The sequence below is a fragment of the Aricia agestis genome, chromosome Z (assembly GCF_905147365.1).
Source record: "Aricia agestis chromosome Z, ilAriAges1.1, whole genome shotgun sequence".
Classification (NCBI taxonomy): Eukaryota; Metazoa; Arthropoda; class Insecta; order Lepidoptera; family Lycaenidae; genus Aricia; species Aricia agestis.
Window position 1 is genome coordinate 15,908,399 of NC_056428.1, and position 20,744 is coordinate 15,929,142.

Consider the following 20,744-nt stretch of genomic DNA (forward strand, 5'->3'; position numbering starts at 1 on the left):
GTAGTGCCCTTGCGCTTCGCTTGCCTCGTCTCGGCGGGTGCACGGCGTGCACCCAGATGGGGCCAAAGTAGAATCTTTATTTTTACATAGCTGGGTGAATTTCAACAAATGACCATTTTTTTATCATATCGGTGAACTTTTTTATTTATACATATTTTATATACTTTTCAGGTTGTATGTATTCTTTAGGATACAAAATGTTCCCAAATTTAATATCATTAACGTATCGTTTAAGGCTAAGGAGAAAATTAACTTTGAATTCTGGTTTCCACCGCTATGATAAACTGGCACCGATTTTTATTTCTGTGCACGGATATGATAAGCTTAACCACCGAAATGACATACTATTCCAGCGATATGATAATATTATCTTTATAATATTATATTTATGTATTTATTTTGATCAAGAATATAGTACTTAAAATAAAATTAAAATATTTTAAAAATGTTTTACAATATTTGAGTGGATTTCAACAACTTGCATTTTTATACAATTTTGGTGGAATTTATTGTTTCCACCAAAATCGGAGATTAGGTGTTTACGGGAAACTGGTACAACAACCACCACCTAGATGAATTAGTTTATGAAAGAATGAAGTGAATGGCGTATTTTTTATGATTCAAGAATCAATGGTATTTTTTTAAAATAATATTTTACACACCCTCTTGCCCACCAAAATTGGAATTTGCGAGAAAAATAATCATTAAAAGAAACTACGTGCACTAAAGTTACATCACATTAACATAACTATAAACAAACCAAAACTCTACCGATATTCAAAATAACAACATGATATTATTGCCACAAGTAGGATAATTTAAGTACCCCAAAATTGCATAAAATCGGGGGTTTTGTGATATAACGATTTTCTTTCATTTCTGGCTGGAAACTGGTACGACCCAGCCCACAGCCACCTCCTAAACGGGTTAGCGTGTGGCTGAATGAAGCAAATGGCGTATTTTTTATGCTTAAGGGATCAATGGTATTTTTTAAGAAACAACGTTTCGTAAATCCCACCAAAATTTAAAAATTCTCCGCGGCAGACCTAAACTGTGTCATAAAAACTCAACTACAGAAGTTAGCACAATAAAATTGATATAATATTATGAAGAGTCAACTATATAAAATGACTACATAAAAATAAAAATCTAATCCAGTATCAAGTTTTCTGTTAATTGGTCTAGATATTGAGTAAAATAGTTCGGCGACAAGCCACTAAAATTGGAAATCGCCTATTTATGTTTATTTTCTTGGAAAATAATAATTATTTAAAAAAAAGATAGGCGCAAAGACAAAGAATGATATTAACACATTTTGAAATAACATGGAAAGCTCTACTTTCAAAATATGTTTATCTGCCAGAATTAATAGTATGGGAGCCCTAGAACATTTTTTTATTACTTTCAAGCTAATTTTTTTGAGTAGCTTCATTAGCGTTATGTTTTGCTTTATAAATCATAAATGAAAACGATATCTTAAAAAAATAAGATAGTTTTCAGCGTTGCCGCGCAAAAAAGGGGTTTGAGAAATCCAGTTATTTGATGTAGGGATATAGAATAAAAAAATAATAAAATTTATCATCGTTGTCTTTATTAAAATGAACTAGATGTGAAAAGCAAAATAAAGTAAAAACTTTAAATGACCCATACATCCATACACCCATTCGTTTTTACTATCATGCGCATTTGTAATTTCTTTGTATACTTAACGAAACGCCACAAGATCAACCGATATGATAAAACAATTCACCGATATGGTAAAATTATCAACCGATATGATAAAGCAATGCACCGATGTGACAAAACTGTGCCTTGGTCATGATTCCAAACACCGATATTAGATTTAAGACACCAATTCGTTTTTTCTTATAATTTCGGTGTAAATTATCATATCGGAGGTTAAAATGACCACCGATTACACCGATATGAGAGCAGCGATGTGAGAAAAAACGCACTTTTTAGGAAATTATAAAAAAATAGGTCTTGTGTATATAAAAAAAAATGAAGCTTAATCACTTAATACATTAATTAGAACCAAACAACAATTTTAAAACTATTAATTACATTTAAAAAATTCAATCACCGATATTATAAAATAATTGTCCGAGAGCATTTTAATGGCATATTGGCACGAATATGCCGCGGTTTGATGCAAATCTGTCTTGACTGCGTGGAAGCACACACTAAGGAGTAAATTAAAATTGGGGTGGTGAGACTGCCCGCAGCCCGACTCATCGATGAAAAGTAATGCTCAAATTTCTTTTATCCAGCGATATGTGGAAAATTCTCAGGACAAGTACATTTGTGCCTCTAAGTAACTATAATCGTTAATTATATAAGAAAATATGGAATATAATAATAGATTACTAATATTCTACGAAATAATATAAGTTATACCCTTAAATTATTCATATTTTTTAGTATATAAGCGTTTTTGTTTGTAAAAAAAGTAGAGGGACAGCACCGATTTGATAAAAATTGATCTTTGTTTTTTTTTTTATGAAATAAGGGGGCAAGCGAGCAAACGGGTCACCTGATGGAAAGCAACTTCCGTCGCCCATGGACACTCGCAGCATCAGAAGAGCTGCAGGTGCGTTGCCGGCCTTCTAAGGGGTAATAGAGGGAGGGTAGGGAAGGGAATAGGGGAGGGTACGGAAGGGAATAGGGGAGGGTACGGAAGGAAATAGGTGAGGGTAGGGAAAGGAAAAGGGTAGGGGATTGGGCCTCCGGTAAACTCACTTACTCGGCGAAACACAGCGGAAGCGCTGTTTCACGCCGGTTTTCTGTGAGGACGTGGTATTTCTCCGGTCGAGCCGGCCCATTCGTGCCGAAGCATGGCTCTCCCACGTCAAAAAAGTTATTTATTTCTACCTTTGAAATAGTCCTAGGCATATTATATTTTTGCCACAATCCTATAGCTACCCATTGAATAGTAAAACAAATAGTAAAACAAAAAAAAAAAACAAGTAAAACAAAAACAAAAAAAATAAATTCACCCAGCTAACTGACGCACTCAGTGACAAATATTAATTACTGTAATTAAATGTGACATGATAAAATAAAACGAAACAAATGAAGATTTTGACATAAGCCCCACTATCTGTCAAACTCCTCATTAAATTGAAGTTTAAACACCATTAAATGCAACATCATCACATTGCAACGCGACGCGTCAATGCAAAGCCAATTGGGATGCGTTTTAAAACGATCCATTCAAAACTGAACTTAATTTATTACACACAAGAAGTTACAAATTGAACTAACAGATTTAATGCGGTGTGGATTGCCTGTTCTAAATTTGAATGCCTCATTGAAAAATTCATTGCATCAATGCGTCGCGTTGGAACATTGAAAACGGACCAAAAGAGGTGTATTTTTTGTTCTCTTATATAACAGAACTAAGTTTGTATACCTAGAAAAATGCGGACAAGCCGCGAAAAACGGTTTCGAAATAAAAAATAAGTACTTAAAAGAACAAACAGTGAAATTACTTTATGGTCTACGATCGAGCACTTTGATATTTCCGTTTCTAAAATCCCGCCATTGTTGTTGTACAGCACGAACTCAATCAGCCGCCCGCCCCCGCCCTCTCATTTGTCTGCAGCGACGTACCATGCCATAGACTTCAAGTACACATAACAGTCTGTGATCTATAGCTTTGTCCACACTGTGCCTTTTTTGTTCATCAAGGGCATGCGTTATAGCGCAGTCAACATCGCACGTGAGGCATGCCCGCAATGCTAACTTTTCTTTCCACTATGCAATTTCATCGTTTTATTCAACTTTCGTTGAATAAAACGATGAAATTGCATAGTGTGGACATAGCTATTACCTAATATCACAGGTTGCTAATATTAAAACGTGATTCGGTTCGGATACCTGCTAACTGTAGGATAATTTTGCTAAGTAATCTCACAATTATACAGTTTCTTACTATTAAAATTAAATGGTGCTGTCGTAAACTGACACTACCATTTTAAAGGCAGATTGGCGCCTCACGCGCGCGCTGGCGACGCGTAGTGTCCATTAATTGTAGTGTTTTTAGGTTAACTTTCAACATTTTAGTACTGAGTAATTATAAAAGAAAAAAAATACGTGTATTTTTATTTTTAACAAGGATCGATATTCAATAGTTATATCGAAATTTGGCCGGAAGGTTTAATTGCACCCTGTATTATACTTGTCTACATACTTGCCCATGATCGACAAACAAAGGTGCATGATTATTATTAGGCTGATTCGCAATCATGGTGACAATCATAGCCTTCTTAAGGTATATGGAATAAACGTAGAATTTAGGTGAAGATTTCGTAGTTTTAGTCGTTGAAGGAGATAATAGCGCACAAGGTACAAAGTAGATGAACACGGATGGGCAACGGGGAATCCCCCTATTTATAGAAAATTTCTGATAATTTTATCTTATTATTAAACATGATTATAGCACGACGTTTTTCTAGATATAGTACGTCAACGGCACAGCCACTACAGAGCTCGACACCAACAAAATACATCACGGCAGAATTCACGATTTATTACCGCACTTTTCTTCTAGTTCAAATGCTTAAATTCCGTGCTTTTTTATCGCGAAACTATATTTTACGTGCCCCGGTAGCTTTATGAGGTATTATACTTTTATAATTTCATAATTTACAAGTAGGCTTGATGCTTAGCAAGACAAAGAAGGAAGTGGAAATGCAAAATAGTAGAACGGATTTTGTCGACAAATTGATAGGTTTCGTTTGTCAATCTGTCTCTTCGTTTATCTTTCCGTGGAACGAACAGATTATTATAATGGTCGTGACTCATGAGGCGAGCTAGAAATGTCAGAACTAATTTGAATAGACTACTAGCTGTATTTACTAATTAGTAATTACTATATAATAAAATATGTCATTTAAAACGCTAACCGCCGTACTCAGAGACATTTAATTATGATTAAACTTCAATATAATGAAGAGTTTGACAGATAATGTACGGGGCTTACGTCAAAATTTTGAATTAATTACAATTAAGTACTGCCGCACTCAGAGTGGAACATTAATTACTTAAGGTTCCACTTATGTACCACCAATAAATGTAATTAATTCAAAATTTTGACATAAGCCCCATACCTTATTTACCTTACCTTATTATCTGTCAAACTTTTCATTAAATTGAAGGTTATTCATAATTAAATGTCTCTGAGTACGGCGGTTAAGTAATTAAATCTTTATTTAAAGTTTCACTCTGAGTGCGGCAGACAGACACAGTGACAAATTCGTCTAACTTGTTAGTTATAACACCATTTTGTTGTCGGCTAAAAATAGCATACAATAAAGCTCTACTCAAAAATCCTTCCCCCCGGGCGCGCGGCCCCGGTACAATTATTGGAGTTCATTAGTTCATTATGAAGCTAAATTAGTTTTCACTGGCTAGGTCTAGGCGGTCTAGTTGACTACATTACACATTAAAAGGGTCGTAGTGCGGAGTTTGTAGTATAATGTAGTATGTCATGTAAGTACTAATAATTAGTATGTATCACTTGTATGACATGTACCTAATGTGACGCTTGGCTAACTCAATTACATTATTAACTAAACTTTGCATCGCTTAAAACGGGTAATTATATCAATGAGAAAAGTGTCAATTTTTGTAGCTAATTATCTCACTGCGAAATTGGTGTAAGCTGTTGATATTAATTCCTGGAGATTTTCATGAGTAAGTCGAGACCAAAATTTATTTTTAATAACGAAGTTCATCTTCGAAAATACTTGGTCCGAACTCCGAACAAAATAGGTCGGCGGTTCGCCATTTGGTGACCCCTGGTATAGTCGACCATATTCGCCTATGATTGTCCATAATCGACTGTGCTTGCTAGACAGCTATGCAATCATGATTATCTATGTGGATCGCGTTTAAACAGAACACATTCGATACTAGTCATCTCTTTTATGTAGCTATTTCGCCCGCGGTGTGGCTTTGATCATAGACTTGATACAACAACATAAACGCTCATCAAAGGATTCTAATCCTGACCAAGTCTGGAATCTAGGACCATCACCCAATGCGAAAGTGTGTCTATCTGTCTGTTACCTCTTCGCGAAATCACTGAACCGATTTTGCTGAAATTTGGCATGGAGATACTTTAAGTCCCGGAAAAGAACATAGGATACTTTTTATCCCGAATAAATGTACGGTTCCCACGCGATAATGGAGTTTTGGCGCAACGGAGTTGCGGGCTTTACAATGAAATACATAAATTTAATAATTACGAAAATAACGAACTTCGGTGCTTAAATAACGGAGATATAGGCGAGTTTAATAAAAATATACAACTCCCACGCGACGAATGTCTAGTTTTCTGTAACTTTCTTCCAATATGAAAATAATGTATGGAACACAGAATTTTCCGTCCGACTGGCGCTGAGAATCCATCTTATTATACCGACCCAGTGACTTGACACTTCGACTTTGGATAACTTTATAATATGATTTCCGATTTTGTTGTTTTTCTGGGGAGATTTTTTTTCCCCCAAATTTCATATACTTACTAGTTTTTCTTTGTGTTTATTAATAGCTTCTTCGTTGTTAGGGTTCCGTTATAGCCAAATTGCAAAAAACGGAAACCTTTAAAAAAATTGAAAAATTATTAAAAATTTTAATTAATATTATTTTTATTTTAAAATTTACAACTTACAAGTTACTACTGAAACAAAAAAACATCTTACCTATGCGTGTGTGGTTTCTATGGATAATTGGATAGGTCTTCAAAAATCATATTGAGGTTTCCAGTATCATTTTTTTCTAACCTGAATAGTTTGCGAGAGAGACTCTTTCAAAGTAGTAAAATGTGTGTCCCCTCCCCCCCCCCCCCCCTAACTTCTAAGGTAGGGGCATGATAAGTCAAAAAAAATATTATGATGTATCTCCGTTACTATAAAAACAACCAACGAAAATTGGTTTGAACGAGAGAACGTGAACCTTAATAATTTAACTTTCATTAAACTGAAATATAAAAATAAATCAAAAAGCTTTTAATTTCATAAAAATAAATCTTATTGCTGCTACGAAACCGTTCATGGGCGAGTCCAACTCGCACTTGCCCGTTTTTTATTCCGCAAATATTTCAGCATCTTCTACAACATAACGACAGTGGAAAGCGACTTTGATTTACATTATGTACTGAAAAGTGTACTTTTTAACCGAAAATCCAACTAAAATCCAACGGAAGAAGGCTTCAAGTCTCCAAAGTAATAAACTTAGTAATAGACAGAAAACGATTAAGCACTAGACAGATACCACAATAGACATAACTACCAGTAGTTCGACTGCAAAGAAACGGACAGGTTTCAATATCTGTCAAATTCGTCGGGTTTCACTAGGATTATGAACGGAATGTGCCTCGCGCTGGCTGATATAATTTATTTTTAAATACCTATTTAAAATAAAGATTTCAAAATTGGATTCTGACAATTTTATTCGCTTGTGCCAAAACACAAACAACAATACGACCAAAGAATATGTCATAGTTTTAAATTCGTAGGTAACAAGTTAACAACCCTAGCGACGATTTTCGTCATAATACGTCAAATTTAAAAATTTCAACATCAGTTCTAAGTCAGCATACTCTATCATTCTGTCTACTCTGCAGATACTGACGGCTAAACTCCGGTAATTCGTTTAGCCATCTGCACCACCCCGCGCCTCGCATGTATCAATCTGCCTTCCCCCCCGCCCCCTCCAGTCTGCACCAATCACAGCAATCACTTTTTCAATTACTTTAGAGAGTCGAGAGCACCCTTCATATGCAATTTTTGCATGCTGTTTTGATTTGAAAATCATACAATCTTTATAGTTTTTCAATATCAAACCGTTTTTTATTTTGTTATTATATGGTATTGTAGAAACGTTTTATTGTTTCCACAATAATTAAACAGTAGAATTATACTATCGGCGACCAGCTGCTAGTTATAGTAGAGCAAGATACTAATAAATGTTTAAGCCCTTTAAGAGCTTACATAATATTTTAGTATCTTGTACTAGATAACGCGAACGTCTGCACTGAAATTCGTAATTCGCGCAGGAACTGTACATTTTGCAACAGCAAAATGTTCAGTCTCTGAAAGTAAGTACATATTTTCCTACGAATAATAAAAACTAATATATTCATATCAAATTTTATATGAATAATAAAATTATATAAATAAGTAATATAATCAAATATAAATCAGCCGCGAAGAGGTAACAGGCAGGCACAGTTTCACAATTAGTAATAATATCGGGAAAGATAGAATTTGTTTTACTCGTAATACGTCGTGACTGAACATTAATGTTATTACTAACGCGCTTAAAATATGAATCATAAAAAGGCAGGGAGCGGCACTCAGGATGATATTAAATCGCTTGTGACAGATGAATTATTTTCTTGACTAAACAAAATTCGGTTTTAGGGATCCGTAATAAATATTCTGTAATGCAACTCGCATTTAAAGCTGTGATATCCTATGTCCTTTACATAGGTTAGTTCGTATGTAAGGTTTGAGATCAATAAACGTTAAAAAGCTTCGGCAACATATACAGTGTGAAACAAAACTAAGTGACAATACTTTGGAGGTGTGTGGGTCCCCTGTATAGAGTTCGCTCGAAAGTAGCGCTGAAAGAGTATTTTTTTTTATTTTCTATGGAAAAATCCATTACGCTCGGAGTTCGAACGCTTGCCCATACAAATAACAAAAAATGCAACCTATACAATATATAGTAACAAAATCATTTTCTTAGTGTGGGTTGCACCCACGGAGCTAATACAAAGGTTGCACTAGAGGCGTTGTTATAGTTAAGGTTAAAGTTATCGTCAAATATGGCGTCCATTGTGGACTTTTATTGTGGATTTGTCATATTTTGACAGTTCATTTGACATTTTGTTATGGTTAAGTAAGTTGGTGCAACCCACCCCTTAGTGTAGTCAGAAAAATGAACCCAAAACTAAGGCACAGTCACGCTTCACCAAGAAGGCTGTCATTGTTATTAATATTATAGATCCACATTATCGGCAAACGCTCTCGACGTCGTTATATCTGACAGGCGATTTATTGAACCTCGCTGATGTATCGAGTATCGACTGTGACAGCCTATCTGTAACGACGTTATGTTTTTAGATTTACGTCTCTCTCTATCTTATTATATATCTTATTTTGTTTATAAATCTTATTTTGTTTATAAATCTTATTTTGTTTTGTCTACTAGCTGTCCCGGAAAACGTTGTTTTGCCATAAAATGATTTTCCCTGTTTTCCTGCTTTTCTCTTGAAGTTTTTCAGATATTTTTTTATAGACCTCACGGAGCCCGAGATCTTTCCAACGAATGCAAAACCGTGGAAATCGGTTCGTGCGTTCTGGAAACCCGACTTATTTTTATATATTAGATATTTAGGTCGCTATTAAGCATTTGTGTGCTCACCCACAAACATTTTTTTACTAAATTATGAATGCAGTTTTGTTCTAAATGATCTAAAGAACATAATTCTGCATTCAAAACTCAATACGTAATTTTTGTGGGATGGTAGTCGGTACCCAAATGATTAACAGCGTCTAATAAGCATTTTGTGTAATAGTGAAACACTTCGCCCATATATTATTTTCCTGACATACAAATGTTTGCCTATTTAGAGGTAGAATTCCGAAAAATTCTTTCTTAGTAGATGTATAATTGCACTATCAGAGAAATTGATTCATGAGCAGTTGACGGACCTACGTTATTTGGCCAGACTGACAATGATCTGTAGGCTGGGTTTGACATAACTCGACCAATCATCGTAGGTCCGCCATTTGCGAATCAACTTCTATTACTATCATTAATGCGCGATGTAGAGAGAGATCGATTTGACGACCTCTGTGGCTCAGTTTGGTTGTTGGTAGCTGAAGCCGGGGGTCGCGGGTTAGAATCCCGCCGACGGAACAAAAGTTTTCAAAGTTCCTGGGTCATGGATATGTATTAAATATGTGTATCATATAATAAAAAATCTTAAACATTTGTAAAGTATAAAAGTATTACATATATTTCCGTTGTCTGGTACCTGTAACATGAGTCCTTCAAGTACTCGGTACAGCACGGTGCCAGACTGACGTGGTGTGAATCATCCATAGATATTATTATATTATAGATCTGTTAGTCAATCAGTCAATATAGAATATTTAAAAACTAAAATATATTGGCTGCGAAAGTGTGAAAATCATCATCAGCCTATACGTGGGAGAGCCTTGCTTCGGCACGAATGGGCCGGCTCGACCGGAGAAATACCACGTTCTCACAGAAAACCGGCGTGAAACAGTACTTGCGCTGTGTTTCGCCGAGTGAGTGAGTTTACCGGAGGCCCAATCCCCTACCCTAATCCCTTCCCTATCCTCCTCTATTCCCTTCCCTTCCCATCCCTACCCTCCCCTATTACCCTATTCCCACTTAAAAGGCCGGCAACGAACCTGCAGCTCTTCTGATGCTCGCCATCCACATATGAATGTCTGCGGCTGCTGCTTCCACCAGCGAAGGGGAAACTTCTCTAAGGCATTTTATTGATGAAACAAAAGTAATAAAAAAGGTATTATGGTATGCTACAAATGTCTGAAGCTCTCAAAATGCGAAAAAAATACCATAATCCACCATTACCGACTCCCACAAACTTTTACAAACTTTTTATTTACACCGCCCAATAAAATCCATTTTCCTCATCTAACTTCATGTGCCTTTAAGACCCTTCACGTAAATAGGGAGAGGTATTATGGTCTACTTTTTTAAGTCGGTAGTTAGTAATCCGCCAGCTAATATAAAAGTATTGATTATTATTTTCAAAATTATAACACATTTCCCCGATAACAGACATTGATGGAAATTGACGCGGAAAGTTAGTTCACGGAAAGTTAAAATATGTATATTAAATACAAAATGCATTAAATTCCACATGAGATATTGCATAAAAATTTCCGGGCGTTTGTATTTGTGTATCAACTCCAATATCCTAATGCGACGTCAAAACTCTTTAATACCCGCAACCACCTTAATAGGGTTGCCAAAATTAAGAAAAAAATATTTATAAAAATAGAGCGCGGTGTTGTCTAATTTTTAATACATTGATCACTACCTAAAAGCTCTTATGGAAATGACAGGTTGTGCATCAGCTAATAATAACGTGAACGTTATGCTTACATAGCGATACTTATCCCTTCAATTAAAAAGATAAAATTTGTTTTTTGTCAATCAAATGTCCATCAAGCACAATCTATTACATTTGGTTTGTACAAAATGTATCGATGATGCGTAAATGGTATGTATTAAAACTTTTTGGAAGGAAAAAATATGCACAATGAAGCTACAATGACTTAAATTATGATCTTACATTTTAATTTATTTAAACTTGATTTAAAGTTCGGCTTATTCGGTGTTGGCAACCCTACCGTCACTAGACCCGGAAAATCTACGAAAATATTATGATGAGGATGTTTATCCCGCGGGATCTTACAGTTTTATGCTCCTATCGCTGCTGCGCCATTTTAAACCGTATGCCATGGTGATAGGATATAAAATGGAGTGAATATTATGTCGCATGTGGTTCACCAGATTAAGCTGGAATATTCAGGTGTATTGTTAATGAGCATATTTTGATTTGCAGTCAAAATCATCATCAGCTTCGTTTTTGTTAACATAATTCACTTTTAAAAGTAATTTATAAGCAGCTTTTAGACGTCATAGTTACACTTCTAATTTTGCTGCTACATGCGACACCGACAGCAGTAAAGTTCTTACTAATTATAATACTTAAATGTTCTATAATCACCATATTATAAAACTAAAATACACCCTGCACCTAAACACCTTAAGATAATAATACTTTAAAAAAGGAATATATATTATATGTAATTTCTTTGCCTGTCTCAAAGTTTTATGTACCTACTCTTCTCATAATATTGGTAAACATCGTTTATAACGCAATTTAAAATTTCGAAAACGTTCCAGAACTTTTACAACACTGTTATAAAGTTAAAATAATTTGAAAATAGAATTTTCATGCGGAACGCCTCACGTGCACATGTTATGCACTTATGTCAAAGATCGCGCCAAAACTCCGCCATTTTGTACAAAGCTCTTTGGTGCACAAAATGGCGATTTTTCATTTTGAATACTGTTCACTTTATGCCATTGACACGTTTCGCCTTGATATCTTTACCATGTTGAAGCAACAATGAGAAATTTTACCGATTTTATTACGTTTCAATGTGTAACTTGCTTGCAATGATTTAGTTTAGATATGTTGGGTATTTTATTTAGTTTCTGTGTTCATCATTACTTATTAATTTTTTCAAACAAATATCAGTTCTGATATTTAAAATTACCAACTCTTTATTTGGTACTTCCTATCAACATTGTGATAGGAACTAGGAACTTTTTAACAACAGCTATCTTACTACCTACGGCTATTTCAATATTAGGTACTAAGAAAATCTTTTGCAACAAGGAAATATAAAATATTTCCTCAACTGTTTTAAAATACATAAAGATACACAAGTTTATACGAGCCAGCAAATATCAGGAATTTTATTGCAGAATACAGCAAGATTTTTCTAGTGTTCCTGGGTAAAAGGATGAATCTTACAAAAGCTATTTTCTGCTATAACTTGTTTTTCTTTGTTATTCCTGGATAAAACTGCGGAGGTGCAGACTGCAGACGTCTAGGTAATAAGTTATACCTAATTACCTCCAACAAGAAAAATGCTAATGAAAAAGGAATTTAAATTTTTAATTTTATCTTGCTGTACTATCTTTTCTGTTGCATTGGTAATTTATTTCTTGTTTCTTACCATTTCAGACCAGACTTTCCATCCTTACCAGAAGCCTAACTGGACACAGCAAGCTCAATAAGCACCTTAACACCTTGGTTGCTACGAATACTCATCCTCAGAGGAAATTCGTGGAACAAACAGGCACCTTGGTTGCTACGAATACTCATCCTCAGAGGAAATTCGTGGAACAAACAGGCACCTTGGTTGCTACGAATACTCATCCTCAGAGGAAATTCGTGAAACAAACAGGCACCTTGGTTGCTACGAATACTCATCCTCAGAGGAAATTCGTGAAACAAACAGGCACCTTGGTTGCTACGAATACTCATCCTCAGAGGTGCGAAAGAATAGGTTAGGTTAAACTTCATTATTTTCCGTTCATGAATCCTAAGAATGAGAGACTATTTTCTTTAAAAAATTATTCATATTTAATTTATATATTAACTTTTAAATTTGTGCAACATTGCCGAGCAACATTTTCATGCAATATTGACGTACAACATTATCGACGCAACATTTCCGTCAACAAATTCTTGCAACATTATCGTCGCAACATTATTATTAAAATGTAACATCTTCATAGCTATCTCTTAGAGATCGCGTAGCGCGTAGAATTCGTAGCAACGTAGCACGTAGCAACGTAGCACGTAGCAACGTAGCTCGTAGCATGTAGCTCGTATAGCAACGTAGCACGTAGCAACGTAGCTCGTAGCCACGTAGCTCGTAGCCTCGTAGCAATCAGCTCGTATAGCAACGTAGCTCGTAGCCTCGTAGCAATCAGCTCGTATAGCAACGTAGCTCGTAGCCTCGTAGCAATCAGCTCGTATAGCAACGTAGCTCGTAGCCTCGTAGCAATCAGCTCGTATAGCAACGTAGCTCGTAGCCTCGTAGCATGTAGCTCGTATAGCAACGTAGCTCGTAGTCACGTAGCTCGTAGCCACGTAGCTCGTAGCCTCGTAGCATGTAGCTCGTATAGCAACGTAGCTCGTAGCCACGTAGCTCGTAGCCTCGTAGCATGTAGCTCGTATAGCAACGTAGCTCGTAGTCACGTAGCTCGTAGCCACGTAGCTCGTAGCCTCGTAGCATGTAGCTCGTATAGCAACGTAGCTCGTAGCCTCGTAGCAATCAGCTCGTATAGCAACGTAGCTCGTAGCCTCGTAGCAATCAGCTCGTATAGCAACGTAGCTCGTAGCCTCGTAGCAATCAGCTCGTATAGCAACGTAGCTCGTAGCCTCGTAGCAATCAGCTCGTATAGCAACGTAGCTCGTAGCCTCGTAGCATGTAGCTCGTATAGCAACGTAGCTCGTAGTCACGTAGCTCGTAGCCACGTAGCTCGTAGCCTCGTAGCATGTAGCTCGTATAGCAACGTAGCTCGTAGCCACGTAGCTCGTAGCCTCGTAGCATGTAGCTCGTATAGCAACGTAGCTCGTAGTCACGTAGCTCGTAGCCACGTAGCTCGTAGCCTCGTAGCATGTAGCTCGTATAGCAACGTAGCTCGTAGCCTCGTAGCAATCAGCTCGTATAGCAACGTAGCTCGTAGCCTCGTAGCAATCAGCTCGTATAGCAACGTAGCTCGTAGCCTCGTAGCAATCAGCTCGTATAGCAACGTAGCTCGTAGCCTCGTAGCAATAAGCTCGTATAGCAACGTAGCTCGTAGCCTCGTAGCATGTAGCTCGTATAGCAACGTAGCTCGTAGTCACGTAGCTCGTAGCCACGTAGCTCGTAGCCTCGTAGCATGTAGCTCGTATAGCAACGTAGCTCGTAGTCACGTAGCTCGTAGCCACGTAGCTCGTAGCCTCGTAGCATGTAGCTCGTATAGCAACGTAGCTCGTAGCCACGTAGCTCGTAGCCTCGTAGCATGTAGCTCGTATAGCAACGTAGCTCGTAGTCACGTAGCTCGTAGCCACGTAGCTCGTAGCCTCGTAGCATGTAGCTCGTATAGCAACGTAGCTCGTAGCCTCGTAGCAATCAGCTCGTATAGCAACGTAGCTCGTAGCCACGTAGCTCGTAGCCTCGTAGCATGTAGCTCGTATAGCAACGTAGCTCGTAGTCACGTAGCTCGTAGCCACGTAGCTCGTAGCCTCGTAGCATGTAGCTCGTATAGCAACGTAGCTCGTAGCCTCGTAGCAATCAGCTCGTATAGCAACGTAGCTCGTAGCCTCGTAGCAATCAGCTCGTATAGCAACGTAGCTCGTAGCCTCGTAGCAATCAGCTCGTATAGCAACGTAGCTCGTAGCCTCGTAGCAATCAGCTCGTATAGCAACGTAGCTCGTAGCCTCGTAGCAATCAGCTCGTATAGCAACGTAGCTCGTAGCCTCGTAGCATGTAGCTCGTATAGCAACGTAGCTCGTAGTCACGTAGCTCGTAGCCACGTAGCTCGTAGCCTCGTAGCATGTAGCTCGTATAGCAACGTAGCTCGTAGTCACGTAGCTCGTAGCCACGTAGCTCGTAGCCTCGTAGCATGTAGCTCGTATAGCAACGTAGCTCGTAGCCACGTAGCTCGTAGCCTCGTAGCATGTAGCTCGTATAGCAACGTAGCTCGTAGCCACGTAGCTCGTAGCCTCGTAGCATGTAGCTCGTATAGCAACGTAGCTCGTAGCCACGTAGCTTGTTGCCTCGTAGCAGTGCACGTAGCCTCGTAACAACGTAGAAATAATTATTGAGCTCTATAAATTTTACATAATTTGCTTTAGATATTATCTAAAGTATAAGAAAGAAAAGATGTCTAAGAAAATCGATGCTTCGTGGTTTATCAATCAAATTGCTCATAGTATTCGATAAACACGAATAAAATGACATTTTCTAAAAATGATTCCTGGCTGGATCAATTTATCGCCCCCGAAACCCCCTATATACTAAATTTCATGAAAATCGTAGGAGCCCATTCCGAGATTCCAATTATATATATTTACAAAAATTGCTCGTTTAAAGATATAAGATTATACAATGAAGAGCCAATAGAATACAATCGTGCTAATACAAACAAACAGACAGCTGTCGGGGTATTAGGTAATGCTGTGACAACGCGGGGTGTGTTTGCGCGGATATTTGATAGATCGTCCGGCGCTGGCTGTGTGCCGGTGCAGCCGAGCCGGCTCACTACAGTCACCATATTGACGAAATAGTAGGACATTCCTGTTGTTATGTTTACTAGATAAGCAGGTGCCTTACTCCCGAAACTGATATCGATTTCGATTTGCGATTTCAACGGTTTCTTGACACTTTAGCCATCTAAAATATGTCTAAAAAATGTCAAAAAACCGTTGAAATCGAAATCGATATCAGTTTCGGGAGTAAGGCACCTGATTCCGATTCGATCCGATTTCACATCTGGATTTCCAAGAATATTTCAAGACTAGAATAAGCTAAATCTCTTCAGCCGTTCTCGAATTTTAGTAAAACTATCAAAATTTAAAATTCATTTTTATTATTTATATAGACTTAGGATGTGTTCGTGTCCCTTGTATAGAGTTTACTGTGAAAGTAGTAGCCCTGAAAAATATATTTTTTAATTCTGTATTGGCAAATTCATGATGTTGCATGCATGCATCATTAAAAGTGAGTCTACCAGTGCTGCTTCTTTTATAATGAAGATTTATAATACAATGTTAAATTGTCACTTTATTGTATTAAGTAAATTTACAATTGCAAATATATGTAATGGCTCCACCAGTACTAGAATATATTGTGTTAAGGTGCCGGTTGGCAGCGAGCACCATGAAGCAACCGCAGACGAAGTATCGTCGCGACACTACTGGTTTCCCTCCGCAGCTAGCGACGCGAAGCTAACGACACATTCATGGAAATACATAGAAAGCCTAGATAGAAATACATAGATAGCTTACAATTCTACAAGGAGCAGGTTCGGCCTCAAATGGATTGTTCTCATCTCTGGGCAGGGGCGCCAAAATACCAACTGCTCCCTCTGGATCTCTGGATCGTATCCAACGAAGGGCGTTTTTCGCGTAACTGTCTGCCGCGCAATGTAAAACTCTGGAACAAACTGTCACAAACAGTATTTCCGGGCCTATACGATCTGCAAACCTTCAAAAAGAGAGAGTATGCCCTATACGTATAAAGGCCGGCAACGCACATGCAGCTCTTCTGATGTTGCGAGTGTCCATAGGCGACGGTAGTTGCTTTTCATCAGGCGACGCGTTTGCTCGTTTGTCCCCTTATTTTATAGAAAAAAGGAAACCAGTAGTTCCGCGACGACACATCGTCTGCTGCCGTCATGTAGCCGGCTTCCAACTTGTATCATCTATACTAATATTATAAATGCGTATCTCTGTCTGTCTGTCTGTCTGTCTGTCTGTCTCGCTTTCACGCCAAAACTACTGAACTGATTGCAAAGAAATTTTGTACACAGTTATTCTAGAGTCTGAGAAAGGACATAGGCTACATTTTGATGTGGGAAAATATCTTATTTCCATGAAAATATCGATGAAAATTACTTCGCATTGCGCGTGGCCAGCGCTCATCCCGGGGGTCCTGGGTTCGAGTCCCGCAGGCGGAACAAAAAGTTTTCAATGTTCCTGGGTCTTGGATGTGTATTAAAATAATATTTCAAAAATCTTAAATATATTTTATGTATAATATTATAAAAAATCTAGAAATATATCGATGCAATGAACATTTTAGTTCTAATACGATTCAACAGATGGCGCTTTTATTTTTTACTTCATTGTAACATAAGAACTAATCATACTATACATAATCATACTATAAATAATATACTATATGTTTTTGTTTATAGTTTTTAATACGTTAGAATATTATGTTTAATAATATTATCACTTGCTATAATAATAATCAATCTATCTTATCTTATAGAACTCCTACTGCATTTCTAAGGAGTTCGAGTGTACCGTGTTGGCCTATAATTCCATCCAGAAAATATATCAATGCAATCAACATTTTAATTCTAATATATAAAAACAGATGGCGCTTTATTTTTTACTTCATTATTATAACAGAACTAATCATACCTACTTTATTATATATTAATGTTTTTATTCATAACTAGCTGTTGCCCGCGACTTCGTCCGCGTGGACTTTAGTTTATAGCCCGCGGTGTCAACAAAATTTGTGTCAAATTTAAAAACTTTTTAAAACCCTGGTAAGTGGTACCCCTCTTAGGGCCGCGCAGCGCGCTACACCGGAATGGCAGCGCTGAAAGTGCTCGCCTCGCCGCTGCCATTCCGGTGTAGCGCGGCCCTTAATTAATCAAAATACCCTAAACAGCTGTGCAGTGTGCACATAATCTATACTAATATTATAAATGCGAAAGTATCTCTGTCTGTCTGTCTGTCTGTCAGTCTCGCTTTCACGCCAAACGCCAAAACTACCGAACCGATTGTAATGAAATTTTGTATACTGATAGTCTAAAGCCTGAGAAAGGACATAGGCTACTTTTTTACTGGAAAAAAGGGTTGTAAGGGTCGTAAATTTGTTTAAAAAATTCATAATAGATGGCGCCGTGCGTCTTCTACATCGCGCTGACGCTTGCTCAAAAGTCTTTCTATAAGAGGTGGTATCATCTTACATTTAAGTTTCGGTTTTTTTCGATTGTTATATCTATTCTACGGTATTAAATAACTCAGTACTTTATCTGTGCAGGCAGTGACGTAACCTTAAGACCAAATTTCACCAACGACTGTTAAAGTTAATGCTCGAATTAGTATCACGTTAGCTGTTTCGTTTTTCATATGAATGAAAGAGAAGACAGGACATTTTAACAAGCTGTTAACACTAACAGACGTTGGTGAAATTGGGGCTAAGCCTATCAATGATAAATAGTTTATGGGTAAAGTTGTGTAATTGGGGGGCTAAATAAGCTTTAAAATTTGGCATAAAATATAAAGTTTAATATACAAAAATGAAGTACTTATTGTGTGCACACTGCATTGATTTAAGGGGTACCAGGGTTTTTTTATAAAAGCTTTTGACACCAATTTTGTTGACATCGCGCGCTATAAACTGAAGTCCACGCGGACGAAGTCGCGGGCAACAGCTAGTTACCCATAAATATTAATCTTACCTAATGTATTAAACTGTACCGTCCACTCAATAGATTGGCATTCTGTCATAACAATATCGATATTGTATGTTGTGACGTCACTCGCATGTCAGTTTCAGGCTGTGTTACCGAACAATCCGCTAAGTGGCTAGGTATTAGTGATAGGTAACCTAGATCAATAGATAGACAATCTAGATCCCAGATAATCTAACATCAATTGTTCTAATTGCTAAGTCAACTGCAACATAGCCTCAATTATAAATGACTAGATGTTGCCCGCAACTGTAAACCGTTGGTACTGTAAATTTTGCAGTGATAAAAATCTTATGCCACTGTCCGGAAATTGAAGTATCTCAATCCATATTAATATCAAAAATGCAAAAGCGTTTGTCGGTTACCTCTTCACGCCCAAAATGCTGAATCAATTTTGCAGAATTTTGGTATGAAGATACTTTGAGTCCCGGAAAATGACAGGATGTTCCCGCATGATACAAGAATTGCGGGCGTCATTTAGTTTCAAATACTTTATCGGTTCAGCGCTTGAAACGTGAAGAGGACGGACAAATATTTTTCACATTCATAATATTATTTAGTATATTTTAGTATGAAATACTACTTGACTAAATTCGGAAATATGAAATTAAATAAATAAATATTGTATAATTAATTTTATTAATAAAGTATGTAACATTTTAAATGGAATATAAATTGAAAATGATATTGGACGAATTGCTCAAAAGAAAATATTTTCGCAAAGCCAACATACATAGGAAGCGTTTACTAGAATTAAATGCGTCCTATAAATGGTTTAATCTCAATTATATATAATATATATAATTAAGATAGGTTTAATCTCAATAGTAATCATTTTTTTTGTAAAATCATGAAGTCATCTTGCCCTTCTGCTTCTTGTGTAATCCTGAATTGAAATTTAAAAATGTAGTAGAAGAAGTAATATCTCTTTCTAACATACAGCGAAAATGTGTTGCCGCCCTAATGTTTCGTGTTACTTCTGCTGGCACTTCTGTAGCGCAACCTTTTTTATTGTCTCAGAATTCCCGAAATCATGGTGACCCCAGTGCTCATCTTAAGACGTTATTTACCGAGCCGAACCTGAGTACCCCGGCCAATCTCACCCGGACATTAAAATGTATATTTTACGATGTACACACACTCGTGAATATATGTTCTGCTATACCGTAGACAACTTTATGTGGAAATAGTTTTTTCCTCACATAAAGTAATGTGAGGATCCTTACTTTTGCGTATAAAATTAATTCTTTAAAGGTGTTCAATTCCATACATAAAACCACGTAATAATAAAATAATATATTTAAAAATAAAATATATAAAACTTCAAGAGACTGAGAATATTTTTATTTATTTATGACTAGCTGTCTCGGCAAACGTTGTTTTTCCATATAAAGTACCTATTACATAATATTATTTTAATGAAGTGACTAAATAAGTAATAAGTATTGCACAATGGCAACGTCCATCGCTATCCCGTTGCACAAACAATGGTCGCCGCTGCCTCGAGTTGTAATAATTTACTATTATTTATTCAATAAATGCACTTATCAATATAAAAAGTAGCCGATTCTCAAACCTACCAAATATGTATATAAAATTTGGTTAAAAATTAGTAAAGCCGTTTCGGAGGAGTACTGTAACAAACATTGTGACACGAGAATTTTATATAATATAAAAAGATTACAACAATAATATAAATTAATTAATTATATTAAATACTTCCTTAATATTTCAGAGGTATATTATTCAGGGGTTATTAATTTAAATAACATTTTGTAACCACCATGCAGATTAGTGCTGACTACGCGCGTAGCACCTCTACGAGCTTTGTAGTTAAGCTTACTTTGGTCTGAAAACTCTGAAAAGTTGAAACTGCAACTACTGTC

General features: G+C 36.9%; 1 protein-coding gene across 1 annotated transcript; it reads right to left on the bottom strand.

Annotated features, from left to right (window-relative positions):
- Window positions 1-13,396: 13,396 nt before the first annotated feature.
- On the bottom strand, window positions 13,397-15,918 carry LOC121738354. Its single transcript, XM_042130341.1, has 2 exons — window positions 15,795-15,918; window positions 13,397-15,441 (listed from the first exon to the last, which is right to left on the bottom strand). The coding sequence occupies exons 1-2, from the start codon at window positions 15,916-15,918 to the stop codon at window positions 13,397-13,399; spliced, it is 2,169 nt and encodes a 722-aa protein (XP_041986275.1).
- Between the last annotated feature and the right edge of the window lie 4,826 nt (window positions 15,919-20,744).